Source organism: Barbatula barbatula (assembly GCF_947034865.1).
Source record: "Barbatula barbatula genome assembly, chromosome: 14".
Taxonomy (NCBI): domain Eukaryota; kingdom Metazoa; phylum Chordata; class Actinopteri; order Cypriniformes; family Nemacheilidae; genus Barbatula; species Barbatula barbatula.
In genome coordinates this window covers 9726759-9745598 of record NC_136777.1, presented here as the reverse complement: position 1 = coordinate 9745598, position 18840 = coordinate 9726759, and the positions used below count along the sequence as shown (strand labels likewise).

Genomic DNA, 18840 nt, shown 5'->3' with positions numbered 1-18840 from the left:
AGATACTTAACTAAATTATAGGTTATTATTATTGCTGGGGGTTTCACGTATTAAGTTTTATACCGAGCACTCCTTTTTGATCCGAGTACTTATTAGGGTAGTACATGGCATGCTGACAGAAACAGAAATTCAAGAATTGATTGTAAAGATATCAAGAAAAGAACAGATAACATATTATGTACAAATGAAGAATAAGAAATAATGTGATTACTTGATTGATTCATTTTCAAGGAAAAGGTCCACATTGTTCAGTTTCTATAGCAAATGTGCATAATATTAAAATATAGAAGTGATGCTGTCATCATAATTTTGTAATCACACAGTCCTGACATTGCATCAAAATAGAAACTAAAAGTAAAAGAATCTGGCCTATTTCCAAATAGGGAGCAAAGAAATTCCAATATTATTTTAAATGATTGAGTAACTCCACTTCGCAACAATGTCCATGATATATAGACGGTTGCGAAATTGATCGATCGCAACAGCTACTTCAAAGACTTTCATTCTCATTGTTAGGTGCACATGCCAATTTCATAATCTTTGCACGAACAGTATGTTACAAAACTGATGTGCAAGGGAAGTAGTTTTAAAAGTAGGAAAAGGGTACATAGCACTCAAGATTTTTATAAATGAACTGAATGGTGACAAAACACAAATAAATATGTACACCCAAATTGAATTTATTAGTTTATTCATCTGAACTTTGGAATGTGAAACAGATATTTTTTTACATCTAATAAAAGAATGAAGGAAACCAAAAGGTTTCAACTACAGTAATTCAGTTTTTATAAATCATCTCAGAAAAAATACAAAACACAAAATCCATCTTCAGTAGTATAAATTTAAATTGTAAAAAAATACAAAAATATGACCACACAAAAAGGCTATATAAAAGTAGTCGATAGTCAGAACAAGTTTATGTTGAATAGAGTAAAAAAAAACTGAACAAAACATTGTTATACGTTTCTAAAGACATGATGTCTGAGTTATCAACAAAAACTTGCACTTGTTTAAACAGTACGTTTGAGAACCTTGGATAAGAAGCATGTTTAAAATGACATAGCCATTACCCAGGGGGAAAACCCTGCAAGTTCCCACTTTAAGGAACACAAATACATTGATATTCTTGAGTCTGTGGATAAATTTTCCCAAACTTCTCAAATATAATCATCAAAAATTCACTGCGTAACCTGGCAGCATTTTACAGTATTACAATATCATTCCAGGACAACAATACAAGTGATCTTCAGAAACTACATTCAGTGAACATGAATCAGAGCCTACATTTACTAAAAAACATGCTCTCAGTAAACAAGGCATCTCACGCATTGTCACAACTTATTGAGCATGTACGTCCTTTTTGCAATAGTATTGAATAGCTGCAGATTTTACTATTCAGTACGGCCAGTTCAAATCAAGATGGCTGTCTTGCCCAATGCCACTGGTGGGGTAGAGTACCTGCGAGCCCCTCTGACTTGAGCCGCCTGTCTCAATTTGCCTCATGGCCTCCTGAGTGTTTCCATTGGTGTTGGGGCAGTTCAGCAGAGCGGTGAAGGACTGTGTACAGTCAGAGGACAGGTTGCAGGCAGGGCCCAGCATAGCCATGATGCTAGTCTCCTGTTTCAACTGGTGGCCTTGCGGATTATTGCTCATTAAATTTTGCAGGTACTCATCATCCAAGCTATCTGTATACGAGTAGCCCACTCCCAACGACCCACCTGCACCTGTTGCCCCGTTCTGTGTGCTTTGAGACTGTTGGAATCCATACGTATTAAACCAAGTTGGGGTTCCTTCTATTCCTTGCAGAGCCATTTCTCGTCTCGGAGGCAGCTGTTGGGTTTGCTGGAGCTGCTGAGTCTGTTGGAGCTGCTGGTTCTGTTGGCTCTGCTGGTCCTGTCGAGGCTGGCTGGCTGCTTGGCCGTTGGACTGAAGAAACTCCATATCCAAATCCAAAGAGGTCAAAAGAGGGAGGCTGCTGCCACTTTCTCTTGTGCTGGGAATATTAGGACTAGGGTTCACCTGCTGTAGGCCCACTCCATTGTTGGCTCCGCCGGTTGTTAAGACTTGGCTGGGCCATGCTTGGCTGAGTGTACCTTGAGCTGGGGCTTCTGACAGAGGTGGCATCATGGGATGGGACTGAGGGACTTTGTTATAATAGCTTGATGGATTTTGTCGCGGCACAACGTGGTTGGGCAGACGATAATAATTTGGTGGCTCTGTAAAAGATTATAATGATAAATGTATGCTTTGTCATAGAATAATAATAGGTCTATGCATAAAATGTGCAACCAATCTGGTACTATTTAATCGGTTTAGGATGGGCATCAGGTCTCTTACCGGTTTTTATTCTCTGATTCATTATGTTGGCTGAAGGCACTGCTTTTGGTCTGTTTATCGAGCTTATAGCTCCATGGGAGAAGCTGGGAAAGGATTTCATCAGACTTTCAATTGTACGCTTCTTCTTCTGACAGCCATAGGGATCTGCAATAACAAATATATATTTACACTTATTCATTTTACCGACACTTTAATATGTTACGACTTATTGTTGGCTATTAAATGTTGACTCATTTATAAGCTTAGTACAGAAAACTATGTTCACAAGTAATCGTTTTGAAGCAGAAGCGTTTTTTGAATAAAAAATGATTACGCTAATGTCTAAATACCTACATTTTACTAAGTAACTGTTGCATTGAAGGAACTATATTTTTTACCTGTGTCATCAGGCAGGAATCTGAACTCCATGGGCTCACTGACCTCCTGGTCTGTTGGGCGGCGCAGCTGCATGCGCACTGTGACAGGAGCCGTGATGCTTGTGTCAAAGTAGGGAGGAGTCTTAAACACTATGGCAACTTGCCTGTGTACATCTGCCTGAGAGAAGGAGCCTTTGGCCTCCCAACTTGGAGTGAAGAACCTCACTTCAATGTCATCTAAAGAAGATTGTGGGTGATGTGATGGTATGAGAAATTAATGATGAAAAGTTTTAAACAACAACAAAAAACTGTTGATGGAAAAAGGGAAGGTTTGATAAAAAACATACATAAGGATATGAATGAATAAAAAATAAATATTATGTTACAGATCTCTACTTCAGCCAAGCCACAATTCCCCCAAAAATAAAAGATGCAGTAAGTTCCTTCCTTTCAATACCACACATTAAAAAAATAATGTATCCAAGTACAAAAGCCCTCTGTAGCTGGAATTGGTTTAAGAAAGCACATTTATGTGTTCTTAGGATTTATGACAATCCTTTACCTTTCTGCACTTTATCACAGAGAAGAAAGATCTCATCTCCTCCCTTTACACTGCCACTGTTCTTATTCACCCGGCAGATTCTCAGCTCAGCTGTGTTTGGAGCTCCTGTAAAGATCGATTAGTCAAAGATTAGAAGACAAGAATATACAAAGACAAACCTTGAAACAACACAGACATGAACTACAGTCGTCAATCTCTAATAGTTCATATTCTCTATCTGTGGAACTTTATCTCGAAAACGTTCACACTTTCAACTTTAGAATCTTGGCTTGAAACAGCAGCTGAAGCGGTCATGTTTTAGGGAGTGGCTGTTTATGCTTCCTCTTTTTTGGTGTTTGTAAGTCAGATTTCCGTGTCTGACCATACTTAATCAGGAAGCTAATAACATGAACTACATACAAATATTTTAGGTCAAAGATACTTTTGTACACTTCTCTAGAGCATCCGCCAACATAGTTTTAAGCACAGGTTAAAGTAAACCTTACAGCATTTTTATGAGAACTTGAAAGACCTGCAGAACAGCCTCTAGCGAATGTGAAAAAAGTTTAACAGCACATGAAAGAGTTTTTAACCCTTTGCCCAGTCATGGGCTGAGCTTTTTTTATCCGCTCAGACTGCGATTTAGCATCGGCCAACCACACAGAAACACTGCAAGTGCTGCTTTTCTACTTGCGCTTACAACACCATCACGTGAGGAAGTGTTGAATCGGGCCGTGCTCACTTCCTGTAGTGTGTGATGTGGCTTACTGACAGCTCTGTCACCTGAGCAGTGCACAGCCATTATTACAGCTACGTTTTCACCCTTTGATGCAGAGGGTAGAAAAAGGCATAATGGTCAAATGCCAAATTCACCAAAACTTCAGACAGATCCTGGGGTTCATGAGTGTTCACTAAAAGTCATTCTGTGACTTTTAAAATCGGTGCCACTAGTTATCTCTGTTCCTAGCTCTACCAGATCTACTCATGCCATTGGTTAACCCAATGTTACAACCCATCGGAGCTGCAGAAACTAACAAATTGCAAATTCGGAGACAGAAAATACACTCTTTATCCATAATGGCGTGTGCCTCTTAAAGGAAAAATTACTCACACTCGTGTCATTCTAAACCTATAAGACTTTCTTTCTTCTGCAGAACATATTGACACATTGGACTCCATTGACTTCCATTGTACACACACAAAACCACTGAGACATTTGTCAAGCTATCTTCTTTTGTGTTCCACAGAAAAACAGTGGGTGTGGGTGAATAAATGATGAAAGTTTTTATTTAGACTGAGGTATCCCTTTAATGATTTTATGGCAACTTACTGTTGTCATAGATGGGGTTTGAGACAATGGGAGGCAATGCGGTGTTGTACAGCCCGGTCTCATCTTGCAGGTAAACTTGGAAGCACAGACGCACCACGTTGAGGTCATACTCCTCAGTCTGCAGCAGCTGTTCCCGGGGAACTGTAAACAAAACATGCATGTTAAACACTGTTGTTTCAAGCCTCTAAAGTATTGCAAAAATAACAGCAGCAAACCCAGTGTGGGTCTGGAATAACGCGTGAAGAATCCAATTTTCATTTTTGGGTGTTTAGAGCTTTTAATCCTGATTGTTATTGGTGTCTCAAACTAGTCAATTAGGACAGACAGACATTTATGTGAATGAGGTAAAGGTAAAAGCGATCAAAACTAAAAATACAATTCAAATCACAAAAACATGATATTATTGCAGATGTGATGGCATCAAAACACATGTTGCTGGGACAGGAAATGGCAGCTGACAGGTCTTGTACATGCTGCCCTTGAGATGAATGAAAAAGCTATCAGATAACCACGTATCACAGACCTCTCCGGTTAATTTCCACCTCTCTGACACCATAAAACAACTCAGAAATAAAGAAACCAAAGCGAATAGCTGATCGCAGCAGATATACCACTGAGACATCAGCTAACAGGTCTCAGCCGCCTACACTGCTTTTTGTGAAGACATTTCTCAGTGTGTGCACCTCCACCCACTCTCACTCTCAGGAGTCTGTCTCTTCTCACCCCGCGGCAATCCCGCCCACGGCTGTGATGAGTTTTCAGCGCTCTGAGGTCACAGCAGGTGGAAATATTGCAGCGGGTTCGAGCGAGATAGCTTGAGTGACAGAGCATGAGCTGATGACTGTGCACAGAGGGGGTGGGAGTCCTGACGCGCGGAGTACCTTTTGCCCAGACCGCAAGTCCAGAAGAGGGAGATGGGAGGACAGCCACGGTAGCTTCTGCCTCGATCGCAAGCCCACAATAGGGAGAGAGGAGGACAGACAGAAAGTGAACGCAGAGGAGCACGTTAGACAGATGTACATGCGAAAAGATGTGTCGAGGGATGAGAGGAGTGGGTGTGGAAGATAATGAGAGGTGGAGTGTGAGAAAGGCAACGGCGAGGAGCGATGTGGTCATGGTTATTTGCGTACGTGTGTGTGTGTGTGCGCAGTTCCGTGTCAATGGAAGTCAAGAGAGGAAGAGGAACCAGTGGACAGCAGCAGTAGCAGGTGGGTGGTGATTTATTTTAGCGTGAGCTGGTGGAAGGTAAAGCAGAAGGTGAGTGAGAAAGAGAAAAGGGGGCAAGCAGGTGAAAATGATCCATTTTGTGAGCAAAATTGCCAACACTGATGTCTTGGCACTTGAACCCACCATGTGATACATCGCACAACGCACTAAGCTGTACACACGCACTCCAAGCAACACTATCACGGCAAGATAGGCATTCTCGTAGATGCCACGTGTATCAACCGTAACCGTGTAACCGTGTTACTGACTATGTTTAATGTGTAGTGAATGTGTCACTGTTGTGGGATTATGTCACCATCGCTAATGAGGTCATTGCTGGCAGGTCATCATTTCTACACATGATCGAACTTCAAAAGAAATATCAAAACCAATCTTGCTACTACTAATAGCCAGGGACTATGTGTGTCAGCCAGTCAAAGGGAGAGCACTTTATTTGGTTATGACAGCAGAAGTGAAAGCAGTCCCCTGAGCAGCCCATCACCACAGAGACTAGCAAAATAGGCATGAGGAAGCAAACTCAGAAGAGCGCCGAGACTTCACCATCTGACATTCCTCAAATTCATGAACCATATTGTGTGTCGACCTGTTGCAACACTTTCATAATTACTCTAATATCACGGGAGCAGACTATTATAAAGCTGCATAATGATACAGCATCTGAGTGAATAAGTTGTATAACTTCATAGGAAAATGTTCACAGCCTGAGCATTCTAATGTTTAACTTACTGTTAAAGCTGCAATCCGCTACACAAAAACGTATAGTTTATAGTTCCTCTTGACTTTCATAGTAGCAAGAAAAGCCCTTCCTCCGTCTGAATAAATTCCCCCAGATCATATGCCACACAATACTATAGCCAGTTGTGCAACGTCTTTAATAAATAAAGTGAAGTGATTATTTTCCCCTATTCTAATCGCACTCTCAGACTTACAGTAATGAAGATACAAGAGTTTGTGAATTTTACAGCGTGATGTGTCTGATAAATCACTTTTATCCCCCTCATTCTCCTTCACAACTCCTTCCTGGTGGAACATTCTTCCTAACGCGGTCCGGTCAACCACATCTCTCACAACATTCAATAAACTACTTCAAACCCATCTCTTCTGTGAATACTTGACAGGACAAATGAAAAAAAAATGAAATACATTTTTTTAAATAAACACTCTTCTCTCAACAGGAAGTGGTCTAGCTTTTGTTGAAACTAGTAACTTTGTATTAGCACCTATGGTAATATTGCTATTTTATGACATATCGCTTATTGCTCCCTGAATTCTTTGTAAGTGGCTTTAGATAAAAGCGTCTGCTAAATGACTAAATGTAAATGTGATAACGAGAGTGAAAGAAACTTGATTAGAAATAAAGACAATAAACAAAAATAAGCGAAAAGAGGGTTGGTGGATCTTGACCTTTAAAAGGGTTGATGCCTCGGGAAATCCTCTGCATTATGGCATCCCTCACTTCTCTCCTCCGCACACACTGGATGCCAAGGTTTTGGAAACTGGAAAAAAACCAAGTAAAACGATCTGTTAAAATATTTTTATGCCAGATTTGTTTAGCTCATTTTTTCTCCTTGTTGACCACTGATCCCAGAGACTAACAGGAAGACAGAGGTTAGAACTAACCAAATTGACATACTGTTTAAAACCGAGCTCTAAGGCTCTCCTTTTTGCATAGAGGGGAATCCCCTGATACTCTGAAACAACATGCTTCTTAAAAAAAGAAGAATGGACAGCCCTTCGGAAGAGAACTGTGGCGTGTGTGTGTGGGTTGGAGTAATACGGAAAGCAGATTGGAATGGCTTTGATGTTGGCCACAGTGATGTTTCATTTCAATTTAATTTAAATTGTAACAGAACAACTGAGAATACAGCTAATACTGTATATAGTTTTACCTCTATGCTTGCATTCTGTATTTGCATTCAAGTGATTTTTACTACAGCAACAACTTACGCAATGGCCCGGCGTTCAGGTCCAAATTCTACTTCATAATAACCGTCCTTGCAGTCTTTACCCACCAGGTCATGAGGATGTGGTTTGTTTGGTTCGCTTTTGGTCACCAAGGAAACACGTACTTTTCCTTTCCCGGTACAATTCAGAATCTGATAGGAAGAGAAGAGCTATTTTCTCAGCAAGTATGTTTCAGACAACGCTGTATGAAAATGCTTGATGACCTGTATACTTTTTCTTTCAGGTCAATAAAGACTGTTGCTGTACCTGAATGCTGGGATATGTTCTGTTATTATCAGAGCTTTTTTCGCCCGGAATGCTGCCCGCTGAACGTCCCTCGCATTTGTACCTGAAGCGCATGCCTCTCTGTTTTGGCTGCTCGAAGATCTGAACGCAGGGTTCTCCCACTGCACAGAGACAACACGATGTCAGTATCAGAGATTTTAATTCCATGTAAATTGTTAAACATTCACAATTTCAGAAGCATATTCAAATATTTGTAAAGATAGAAGATTGATAAAACACTAAATAAAGGGCATGATGTGCCCGAAACACCGGCATCTGTCTTGTACAGAACCTGACCATAACTTGACCACAAACAATGCAGCCTGCTGGTAAATAATTTCCCGCTCTCTGCACCTGTCAGCTCAGATCTTTTGAGAACGCATCCAGGTGCTGTTACACCAATAAGCATACAGAATAACCATCACTTCTTCAAACACCTGCACACACAGCTGCACGTGTCATGCAATATCTTTGGTCAATGTTAACACACTTGCTTATGATGTTGACACAGACCAGTGACATCTATACAGCAACGAATTATTACAAAATAAAAAAAAATCACAATAAGATGGGGAATTTAATGTACTACACCTAATGCTCAATCCTATTCCCCTGAGATATGCCCATGAATGCATTAAATGTCACTCACTACAAGAGATGTGTCACTTACAGGAAGTCACGTCTTATCTACCTCTATAACTTCTAGGCTAGATACATCACACACTTAAGATGAAGTATTGTAAGGAAATCTAAAAATCGAGAACTGCAACGTGTGACGTTTGAAAATATTCGCTGATTGATCGAGTTATGATTCACCCTGAGCTCAACAAGAAACATGTTACAAAGTCAGGAAAGACAAGAAATGCTTAACACTGGTTAGATATGCCATGCACTTACTCAGGTGGGGGTCCCTGTGCATTGAGAGCTGATGCACTAAGAAGGAAAACATTGAGATATTTTATTATTATTCCACGTTTTTAAGGAACAAACATTCATATGAGAATTTGAAAGCTGAAAGCTTATAAAGGTTCCTCATTTGTATTTCCTGGTGTTCATTTATACATCGCGGGCTGCCAATCTGTATATATAACTTACAGAACACACTTAATGTAAGAAATAATTTGTTTTCAGTTGACGATATAAAATTTCAACATCAAACGTGTTATTTTCTGCCTTAATGTCCTACACGTAGGCGATGGCTGTAGACAAACAACCTCAAGACAACAAAAATGACAAAATATAACATCCGTTGAAACTCATTATACATATTTACAGGTAACGCATGTTTAATTAACTAATTTTTTTAAAGCATTTAAACAATGCCCGTGTTGTTCCAATTTAACAATATGAATACCATATAAAAATCTGAATATAACAGCTGATGTCAGTATGATATACCATCTCACCTAACAAAATGGATCGAGAAAGACAAACAGTAAATAAGCCTACTGGTACTCACCATCCATTTCTCCGGCCGACCTTCTTCTCTTGCGTGTAATGAATGTGTTTGAGATCTAAAGTCCTGAACAGATACAGTGTATCACTTCTATATACACGGAGAAGTGTTTAGACAGGCTTCTGGGAATTCCCCACTATATTCAATATCCCCACCCACAGACGCGAAGCACGCCCCTCTACGTACGCGCAACCAATCAGACGAGGAATGCGATAAACGCTACGTCGAATACAAATTTGGCAGATATATAAGAATAAAACGTCAAGACACCTGAAATAACTACAGACATCGCGTACAATGTTTGTTCGTGTAATTGAAAGTATAGATACGTAAATATGTACACTTAAAGAAGACACTTGGGGCTTTACGTTCACATTTGGGAGGTCTGTACATTAAACCGCTTAGAAATTAAACTTAAAAACGCAGCTTTTAGTTAATTTGATACAATATGAAAGGAAGCGTTCGTGATTTTTTAAACATTAAAACGGTGGCAAATCAGAATTCAAATTCAAATCAGAATAGTGAGATTCGTTGACAATTCATTCAAACTACTTTTTGAAATGTATGCCGCTATATTTACTTAAGTCAACAACAGTTAATTTCATGTTTAGGGTAATCCCCCTACGGGTAGCGGGAATCTCCCACAAACAAGGAAGTTTATTTCCAACAACCAAGAAATGATGCTTTGCCTTTAATCCACCAATTTTAATATAATTTACCCATAATCTTAAGTAATATCTTAAAACAATAATGACTGATGAGCTTTTAAATCGTGTTCAAGGTGTGAATAACTGTCATCACATCAGGAGCATTTTCAACTTTACGATAGTACGTCACAGGGCTTGACCATAAGAGGTGACGTCATCGCAGTCATGAACTGCTGTATACAGAGAGGCATGTACATTTCCGTTCAGCGCGGTCTTCAATTTTAAATCATTGTCCATTAGCTCACGTGTGCAATTCTTGACATGCCAAAGCCACTTGATAAAAAGGACACGAGAACACTTTGGGGTTTTGTGAATTTTATGTTCTTAAATGTAAAGGCAGTTTACATTACATACAAAAATATCATTTCAAATACAACTTTAGCCCAACCCCCCCAAAAAAAAGACAAAAAAACAAGCAGGTTTTCTAAAGATCAAATTCTGACCACTGTTACTGATGTTTGAAGAAAGAAATCCAGCTGCTAGGTCTGTGATATAAAAAGTATAATGATCCAAATAAATAAAACGTTAAGAAACCCCAAATAATAGTAAACCTATTTTTTTGTTGTTTTTTTTAAATCCACAGATACTCTGTACACCCCAACAGGGCAGGAGGCTTGCAACATGAAAAGAAAATGTAAATAGGAAAATCATGAAAAAGGGCAGGTCTCACTTAATTTCGGTGCTTGAAGTTCAGGAGACTCTGCCGTTCAGACCTCCATGGGAGGTGCAGGGGTGATGCCCTAGACGCAGGGAATTATAGTCATGCACGTGCACACAATAAACCAACACTCACTCAGGAATCTTTTAGCAAATATTGAATCCATAGAAAAAAACAAACCTTGCATCAAACTGCCTTGAAACAGAGGCCCAACAACAATCCCCGACCCCAGTTCTAATACTGTTCTTTTGCTCTGAGCCGTTAACAGAACCATGGAGTGGTAGCAGAGATGATTGTGAATAGGTAACTGGGTTGCAGTTATTAGTCACTATTGCAGGTCATTCACACATACATACACACGCACGCATGCACACCCCAAACAAAGGGTCCTCCCAGAAACTGTACCAGAACCAATACAATGATTACAAAAGATTTTGCAGGGAACAGCTTCTACAAACAATGAAGAATCTCATTTAAAGCGACAAACAGGACAATTTTTTTTTACATTTTTTGGTTATTAAAATCTACATTAAGGTGGCATAGAAAGACTAACAATGACTTTTAAGTTATATACAAACTACATCTACTGTACAATTAGTTTCAAAAGCTCTTACAGATGTTTACCAAACAAGCATTCTGAGACAGTAAGGCATTAAAAAAGAACCTCAATCAATCCATACGCCAACACTTTACACCGATACCTTTGTAACAAGCAGGAAGACCAGCCAACCATCAGTAGCAGTTTAAAAGCAGCACTGCTGTTACAATGGTGGTCCGACATTTTAAGGGACAACCTATGCAGAGATATTAGAAAAGGGAAACATTTTTAAAGGGAAACCAGATTGGCAACAATCAATGTTATCTCAAGACAACTCACTGTTATCGATTTAATGTGAGCCTGATAGAGTTTTTAATCACACGGAGGTTGCTTGTGGGAACTGGGGATGATGCATCTGGAAGCTCTTTACTAGATAGCCTCTGAGAACAAAAACAACAGGTGTTTTTTTTCTAAAAACATTTAAATTTAGATCAAATATTTTAATACTGACTGCATGGCATTTACCTGTGTTCTTGATGCATCAATTGTAGGTATTGGCATAGGTTTTGTTGCCGCAAGACCCTCCTGTAGCAAAAAAGGAAAGTGAATTCTTACCATGGTTTCAGTTCAGTGAAATGGTCTAAATGTGGTCAGCACCTAAGGCAAACAATAGTTAGAAAAATAACCTTTACCTCCGTCAGCCCATCTTCTACATCCAAGCCATTGCTAGTTACAGGGTATGGTTCCTTAAATGCAGAGTCATCAGGGAACACCTGAAACAAATTTAAGATAAACACAAACATAAAGGATAGTTTCTAAATAAAATAATTATTGTTGATAATTACTCCGATGTTTCAACCTTATATGACTTTTCTCTCCCATAACTGATCTTAGAATGGTCAGTGTGAGAAAATTACATATCAGTAAAGATCTCACCACCTCTGTATCTTTGTGTCTTTTCAGTGGCTCCTCCAGGGATGGAGAGTGAGGTCTCTTTGGTGCAGCTCCATTAAGGCTGTTGGGCAGTTCAGTAGGAGTGGTAGAGATCAACCGTGGTATTACATTACGGCCCACAACTGTGGGAATGGTATTGCCAGCTGCGGGTTCTGAGACTGGAGTGGCAGTGGGCTCTGAAACAGAAGGGATAGTCGAGTTAAGCTGCAGCTTACAAAACTACTGAAAAACTTTCTGTATGTTATCTATGCAGGATCAAAAGACATCAAAATGTAAAAGTATTTACTGGAGCCAATGACCGGGATGGACATTCCTTGTTCGGATGTTGGAGATGATTCGGTTGGTGGGGAGCCATCCATAAATACACTGACTGGTAGCTTTGGAGGACTGGTATTACTGGGAAACAAAGGAGATATACATATAAAATAAAATAAAGAGATAATTTAATAAATTAAGGGCCTTTAACATACATAAAATAAAATGTTATGCTCGTTTCCACTTTGCAGTTTCAAGCTCTAGTGATAGGGCAATTTTGTCCCCTTCTCAGCTTAGCAACACTACCTGTCTTCAGGTGTAGAGACTGGCTGGCATGGTTTGCTGACTGGTGTAGGCGAGCTGAACGGAGTGCCTGTGTCTGTGGAGCTGTCCAGATGACTGCCATCCAGGGAGCAGCGCTTTGACCCACCACCATTTGAACTCCGATTAATATCTCCCAAACTCTGCCGAAAGGATAAGACATAATTATAAATCCTCTGTGTATTGCCGTAAACACAAATATTTATGGGACTGTAGTTATACCTTTTTCTTCCTCTGGACAAGTTCAGGAGGCAGGTAATTGTGCAACTGTTTCTTTTTCACATGTGTGGCCTCAATCGTCATACCCTCTTTCAGCATGTTGATGTTGCTAGCCTGCCTATAAACTATAACAAAATATGGCAGTCTGATGTCAGCAAATGCCAGCTTTCAAACACCTAAACTACTCCTGGAGATAAACAATACCAGGCCAAGGAGCTTACCAGTGTCTGTGAAGGACTGTATGTCATAGGTCAAGTCAATATTCACACAGTCAGAGTTGTCCAGTTTTTTAAAGTTGATTCCAATAAACCACATGGACACAAATTCATTTCTGTAAAAACAGTTTGGAAATGTATATAAAGTAGGTATTGGGGTCAATCAAGCAGTATAATTTTTAGTCTTCCAAATCTGACAGGAGTTTACCATCAGTAATATACCAAATATTACTGGCAATATTTTACCCTTTTTCTAATTTTAGGTCATCTCATACTATGATACTAATACGTTTACCACTTACTCGCTGCGGTTCTCTTTTGACCCAGGAAAAGACTGTGGGTTCACATGGGCAAGCGTGATGTACTCATTGCGCTCCAAATTTCCAACCAACACTCTTATCTTTGATTCCACCAGTCCAATCCTGTAAAAATGTCAATTTTAAATATGTTTTTGGAACCAAAAAGCTTTGAATAACATTATTGACAAACATTACAACCAGGACCATTTGGATTTAGGGCCATTTTCACAAAGATACCCTTAAGCATGTATTCTTTCAGTGCTCTTACCATTCTAGTTGGTTTTCCTCAGTGGATGCACTGGCAGTGAGGACGATGTAATGCCTGAAAACAACAAAACACCATTTAAGTTAAACATTCAAGCAACTTCAATTTTATATTGTGAAAATGCACTTACTTGTACTTCTGGAAAAAGTTGGGAGGTTCAAACAACTTGGACCAATCAGCTTTACCCAGAAGAATTTCATCCGTGACCATGAGACCTTAAAATTGTGAAAACGTGAGCAACGTATATGTGATAAGCCAATTATGAAAAACTCCCAACATTAATCATAGTTACACTATACCATTCTTGAACTCTTCACTCATGATGGTGCGTGTGGATGTGGACACGTTGTATGTTGAGTTTTGTTGTGGATATGCTGGAGTGATTATTGGCATCAGATGGTACCTGTCTGACGGATTCACCTGAGTGTACAATAATATTATTATAAACAAAAGATAATTGCTGCCGTGATGATTGTCATGTGAAATTCTACATTTATATGAAACTGTAAAAGAAAGTAACGCTTTAGAACTACTCAATGAATATTGCTTTTTCAACTTGAGCGTAGCATAAGAACACTAACCCTTGGGTCCCAGACCGGTAGATTCAAGTTACTGTCCTCGGGTTGTTTTAAAAGCACAGGATTTGGCCATTCCCTGATTAAGACAAAAACAAATATCCTTTTGAAAACAAGGAAAATTGTATTTCCAGAAACACCACTGCATTGGTCAGGGACACGATTTCAATAAGAAAGATTCACTTCCATTACATGAACCTAACGTTGCCTGTGACCTCACCATTTAGAGAAGACCAGAAAGAATTTGTGCACTAGCGTGGAAGCAACAGCATTGGGGTACAGCTGACATGTCCTGGCCACCAGCATAGCCCAGGAAACTCCACCCAGAAAGCCTAGCATGTTGGAATAGATTCCACGGCCTAAAAGTGTAGAATTAGTTGTTAACAACATGAGTTCATCTTTATCTGCTTCTATTTGGAGAATAAGTAGTTGAATCACTACAGGAAAGTCCTTGACTTTAGCATTCGTGTTCATGTGGATGACTATATCTTGAATCGGACTCCTATCATTTCCCTATGTTAGAGACAAGCTTTAAATCATACTTACGTTTGGCCCACAATTTAATTGCTCTCAACGTTAATCTGAAATTCTCTTTATTAGGCACCAAATACAGGATTTCATCAGTAACACGACAACCTGTGAAAACAATTGTGAAAGAATATAAAACAACTACACATTACAAATCAAAGATTACAGTAAAAATCTGAGGATGTTACCGTTAAGACTGCGAATGCATCTGATGTCCAGGTTTCTGAGGAGTGAATCTCCTCTCAGGTCCAGGTTATCAGGTATGGACTGGAAAGCAAGCCTTGCAAACAGCAGATCAATCTGGGTAGAACAAAAAGATAAGACTGAGCAAAAGAATATCAACAGATTTCCATATCTCCGACTTTGCACCAACTGATTTACCTCAATGCCGTCAAACTTGAATTTGATCACTGGTACAAATGCATCCTCCACAGCCTGAAATGGAATTGTACAGATGATTCTCACCATTATCAAAACAAAGTGACACATGTATGTGATGAGGTATTTACCCGTAGATCCTTAATCTCATCGTGTCGTTTTAGTTTTTCAAAGAAAGATGAAAAAAAGTCGGTGCGTTCAACATGTCGTGGGGCAACACACAAAGCATCTATATCAGCACCTGAAGAAAAGAGAGAATTTGATACGCAAAAGGAACATTTTGCTCTGTGGACAAAACAGATAGAAGACAAAAAGGTAGTGCCTTGACCTTTAAAACCCTTTCTACTGCTAGGAAATAACAAGTCACAAAATAACTGAATTTACCTTTTGTGTGCACTCCCAACCTATATGAGCCAAAAGTAAAGATTTTGCCACCAACATTCACCACTGCTGATAGTGGAAGATTCTGTGTGAAAAAGATTACAGATTAAGAAAACGCTGCTCTATGTAACAGTTGATGCGACCAGGGGAGCTTAGATTGGGGAATACATTTTACCTTTGTTTCAGTGATCTCTGCAATCCACTCCTTAACAAAAGTATTCAACTTCCCAAGAACCGAAAGCCTGCAAAAAAAGAAAAAAAAGACCCTCAATGTGTACACAAACAATTCTAATCTCCTGCTATTATGCAATGACTGCAACACGTAAAGGTAATTTAAAACACATCTCCTAATGCAATTAAAACAAGACATTTAAATACAAGATCCCTGAACTACATTGTTATTCCAGAACGAGCCAGATATACATCTGACATAAACCATTTATCCATGCAACTCTTCAGAAAAAGAGGCAACTACACGCCCTGCGGTTACACATAGGAAAAACGTCACAGAAACATTTAAAACCATTTAGAGGACACACCACAGATGTAGCTATTTAATGTGACTAGAGTCCATTTAAATCTAAACATTTGTGCATTAGCTATTGCATTCAACAAGCATGGAAAATGAGTACTTGTTGAAAGTTCCTGACAAATATTATATACATTTCCACCAGACATTACGTATGCAATAGTCGGTAGACAGGTCAACCTTGTTAAAAGAGAAATAGAGATCTTAGTATTACATCGGTTTAATATTTAAAGGCAGGTCATGTATAAACGCATCCCAAAATGTGTATTCGTTGTATCGTGTTTACCGTTACACAACACATGCACATTTTACGCATTATTCACACACCATTTACATAAGAAATTCTGTACAATTTTTATTTTAACATAAAAACAATTCTACAGGTTAATTTTAGCATCAATACTACTCCAAATTAGGGATTGATTGCCACAAATCCTTAACGGATTGTGGACATAAGCAAGCATGGAGCATATACAACTTTTTAAAAAGGCATACATCGTGCGTTAATAATCAGCAACTAGACCTTAAACTTGAACAGTCAGTGAGATACAAAGTTTCCCAAACAATAAATATTTGTGAATTTATTAGAACATCAGTTGGGGAGTGTACAATCATTTTGTCTAAGAGAAGACACATTTTCAAGGTCAGTGTTGGAAAAAGATTACTTGCGAAGAATCTGTACTGAGGGAGACCAAATTATTGCTACAAGATGAAGCCACTACAGTCATGCAACATAGTAATTAGTAAAATCAAGTTTGTGACACACAAACAGTTTTCTCAGAGAAAAGTTTTTTCAGAGATCTTTGTAATTATTTAAACAGATAGTAGTATAAAGAAGGTAAACATGGTGGCCCGCAGTGAATTAACCACAACAGCTCTAGCTGAAAACCAAAAGGAATTCAATTTTTTTTATTGAAGACAAAGCACTCTGCCCACCTGTGATTAAGTTCATTTTCACCCTCAAAAACTCCAAAGGGTTTCATAGCCTCTGTTAGCTTCTGAGTGTAGATATGGTCTATCTCTCTGGGAAAGGCTAGACTGATAGAAGATGTGATGCCATAATGTTTCCGAGGCTGCTGCCCGCCAAGCGTACTACTGCCAGTCCTGCGAATAAAGAGCAGCTCAAGAATGCGCACCAAACATGATTTAACAGAGGAAAGCACTTAGCCAAAAGCTGTATTAAGCTGCCACCATTCTGCAGCAAAGATGATGAAACATTATTAATCATTAGATTAAACGTTAAGCATAAAGGTTAAACTGCGTAGAAAACACACAAACGTGCCGCATAACGTCTAAGTGCAGTTTTCTTGTGATATGCTGTCGAAATAAACAAGTCAAATACGTGTTTATAGTTCAACTGAAACGCGGGCATTTACATAAACGTAAACAAGCAGTGAAACACGCTGGTCGCATCCACCAGCATTGGCCACTTTTGTGTAAACAAAGACGCGACCTTTTTCACAATACCACTAAATTGCACTTGAACGAAACAAACGAAGCGCGTGGATTTAATCATTTTGGATGTTTGCAAATATTTCGTTTTTATTAAAAGATTTCTTTCGCTTCGTGTTACTGTTTTGTTCCGTTAGCTCAACAAACTGACTTAACTAGCCTAGCATCGCATTCCTCTCTATAATTCCGCTTTTTAACCTGCTAATGTCAATATAGAAACACACAACTTACGTTGACATCTCTTTCATGACCTTGCGTAGTTATTTCCAGATATTTCAGAACGAACGCGCAAAAAAACATGTAAACTCAGCCAGCAGCAGCCCCTTCTCAATTTATAACAATAGTTGCTGCTTCAATATGGCGCCCACCGGACAGGCATTTCCCGACATGCTCAGCGCTTGGACGGCAGAAAATAAACGTTTTTCAAACGTTATCTCATTCGAACGAATTCAATCAGTACAGCTTGTACAAAACGGCCAAGCAAGTTACAATTTTGCATTCTTCAAGAAAAGGAAGAAATATCTTTTTTTTACGCCTCGTACTGCCAAGGGGACTCTTATCAAGGAAGGTCAGTAACTTAAGTGTGTCACACCTTCAAATGCAGTGACTCTTTCTCCTAGTGGATTGGTTCTGTTGTTGTTTTTATTTGTATAGCTAACCTCTGATTAAAGGATTGGCTACAGAAACTCTATAAACAATTCCACTATTGTGTAAAATGTGAGGTTGACCATATGTGACAACTAGCCCCAATGTTGTGTCATGTTTTATGTCATTTCTTCATTATGAGTATCGTTAACTCCAATAAGCAGCTCAAGTTGTGCAATACACCTGCTCATACTTGCCTAGTTGTAACTTATTTGGCCAGACGGTTTTAATAAAAGCAATTCATGGATAGCAAACCAGAGTTTGACCTTATATGGATGATGAATTTATGCTAGATTGATTTTATGGCTTTATTTACGGTATATCCTGTCTTACCGCCAAATTTAGACTTCCCTATTTCTGATTGGCTGACACGCTGGCAGTCTCACTTACATCACCGTGCAATGGGATACACTTGGGGCTATTTGTTGATGACCAATTAAAATAT

The 18840-nt window shown here is 39.1% G+C and overlaps 3 protein-coding genes across 7 annotated transcripts in view; 1 reads left to right on the top strand and 2 right to left on the bottom strand.

The window, feature by feature from the left end:
- Positions 1–657: 657 nt before the first annotated feature.
- On the bottom strand, positions 658–9588 carry rel (v-rel avian reticuloendotheliosis viral oncogene homolog). Its single transcript, XM_079472938.1, has 10 exons — positions 9480–9588; positions 8918–8953; positions 8003–8142; positions 7739–7887; positions 7196–7287; positions 4565–4705; positions 3256–3360; positions 2715–2930; positions 2338–2481; positions 658–2216 (listed from the first exon to the last, which is right to left on the bottom strand). Exons 1-10 carry the CDS (start codon positions 9484–9486, stop codon positions 1396–1398), a joined length of 1851 nt encoding a protein of 616 aa, XP_079329064.1. The 5' UTR covers positions 9487–9588; the 3' UTR covers positions 658–1395.
- Positions 9589–10483: 895 nt separating this feature from the next.
- papolg (poly(A) polymerase gamma) lies at positions 10484–18367 on the bottom strand (the record flags this gene model as incomplete). 5 transcript variants are annotated; one of them, XR_013787554.1, is made up of 24 exons in its annotated part: positions 17982–18367; positions 17235–17402; positions 15945–16011; positions 15773–15854; positions 15520–15629; positions 15392–15445; positions 15199–15310; positions 15029–15118; positions 14703–14841; positions 14489–14561; positions 14207–14327; positions 14038–14122; positions 13911–13964; positions 13646–13765; positions 13350–13459; positions 13132–13253; positions 12895–13052; positions 12620–12729; positions 12319–12509; positions 12072–12152; positions 11905–11964; positions 11719–11819; positions 11022–11635; positions 10485–10923 (listed from the first exon to the last, which is right to left on the bottom strand). XR_013787554.1 is itself a non-coding variant. In XM_079472696.1 (23 exons), exons 1-22 carry the CDS (start codon positions 17996–17998, stop codon positions 11721–11723), a joined length of 2223 nt encoding a protein of 740 aa, XP_079328822.1. In that variant the 5' UTR covers positions 17999–18367. The 5 variants fall into 5 exon arrangements, 3 of the variants coding, with proteins under 3 accessions (XP_079328822.1, XP_079328821.1, XP_079328823.1); XR_013787555.1 differs by having other exon boundaries at positions 12316–12509; positions 17982–18123; XM_079472696.1 differs by having other exon boundaries at positions 10484–11635.
- The window catches only part of bcl11aa (BCL11 transcription factor A a), a 56587-nt gene continuing 55954 nt past the window's right edge, over positions 18208–18840 (top strand). The window contains exon 1 of the mRNA XM_079472694.1: positions 18208–18318. The gene's annotated coding sequence lies outside the window, so the exon portion shown is untranslated. The remainder of the gene's footprint in view (positions 18319–18840) is intronic.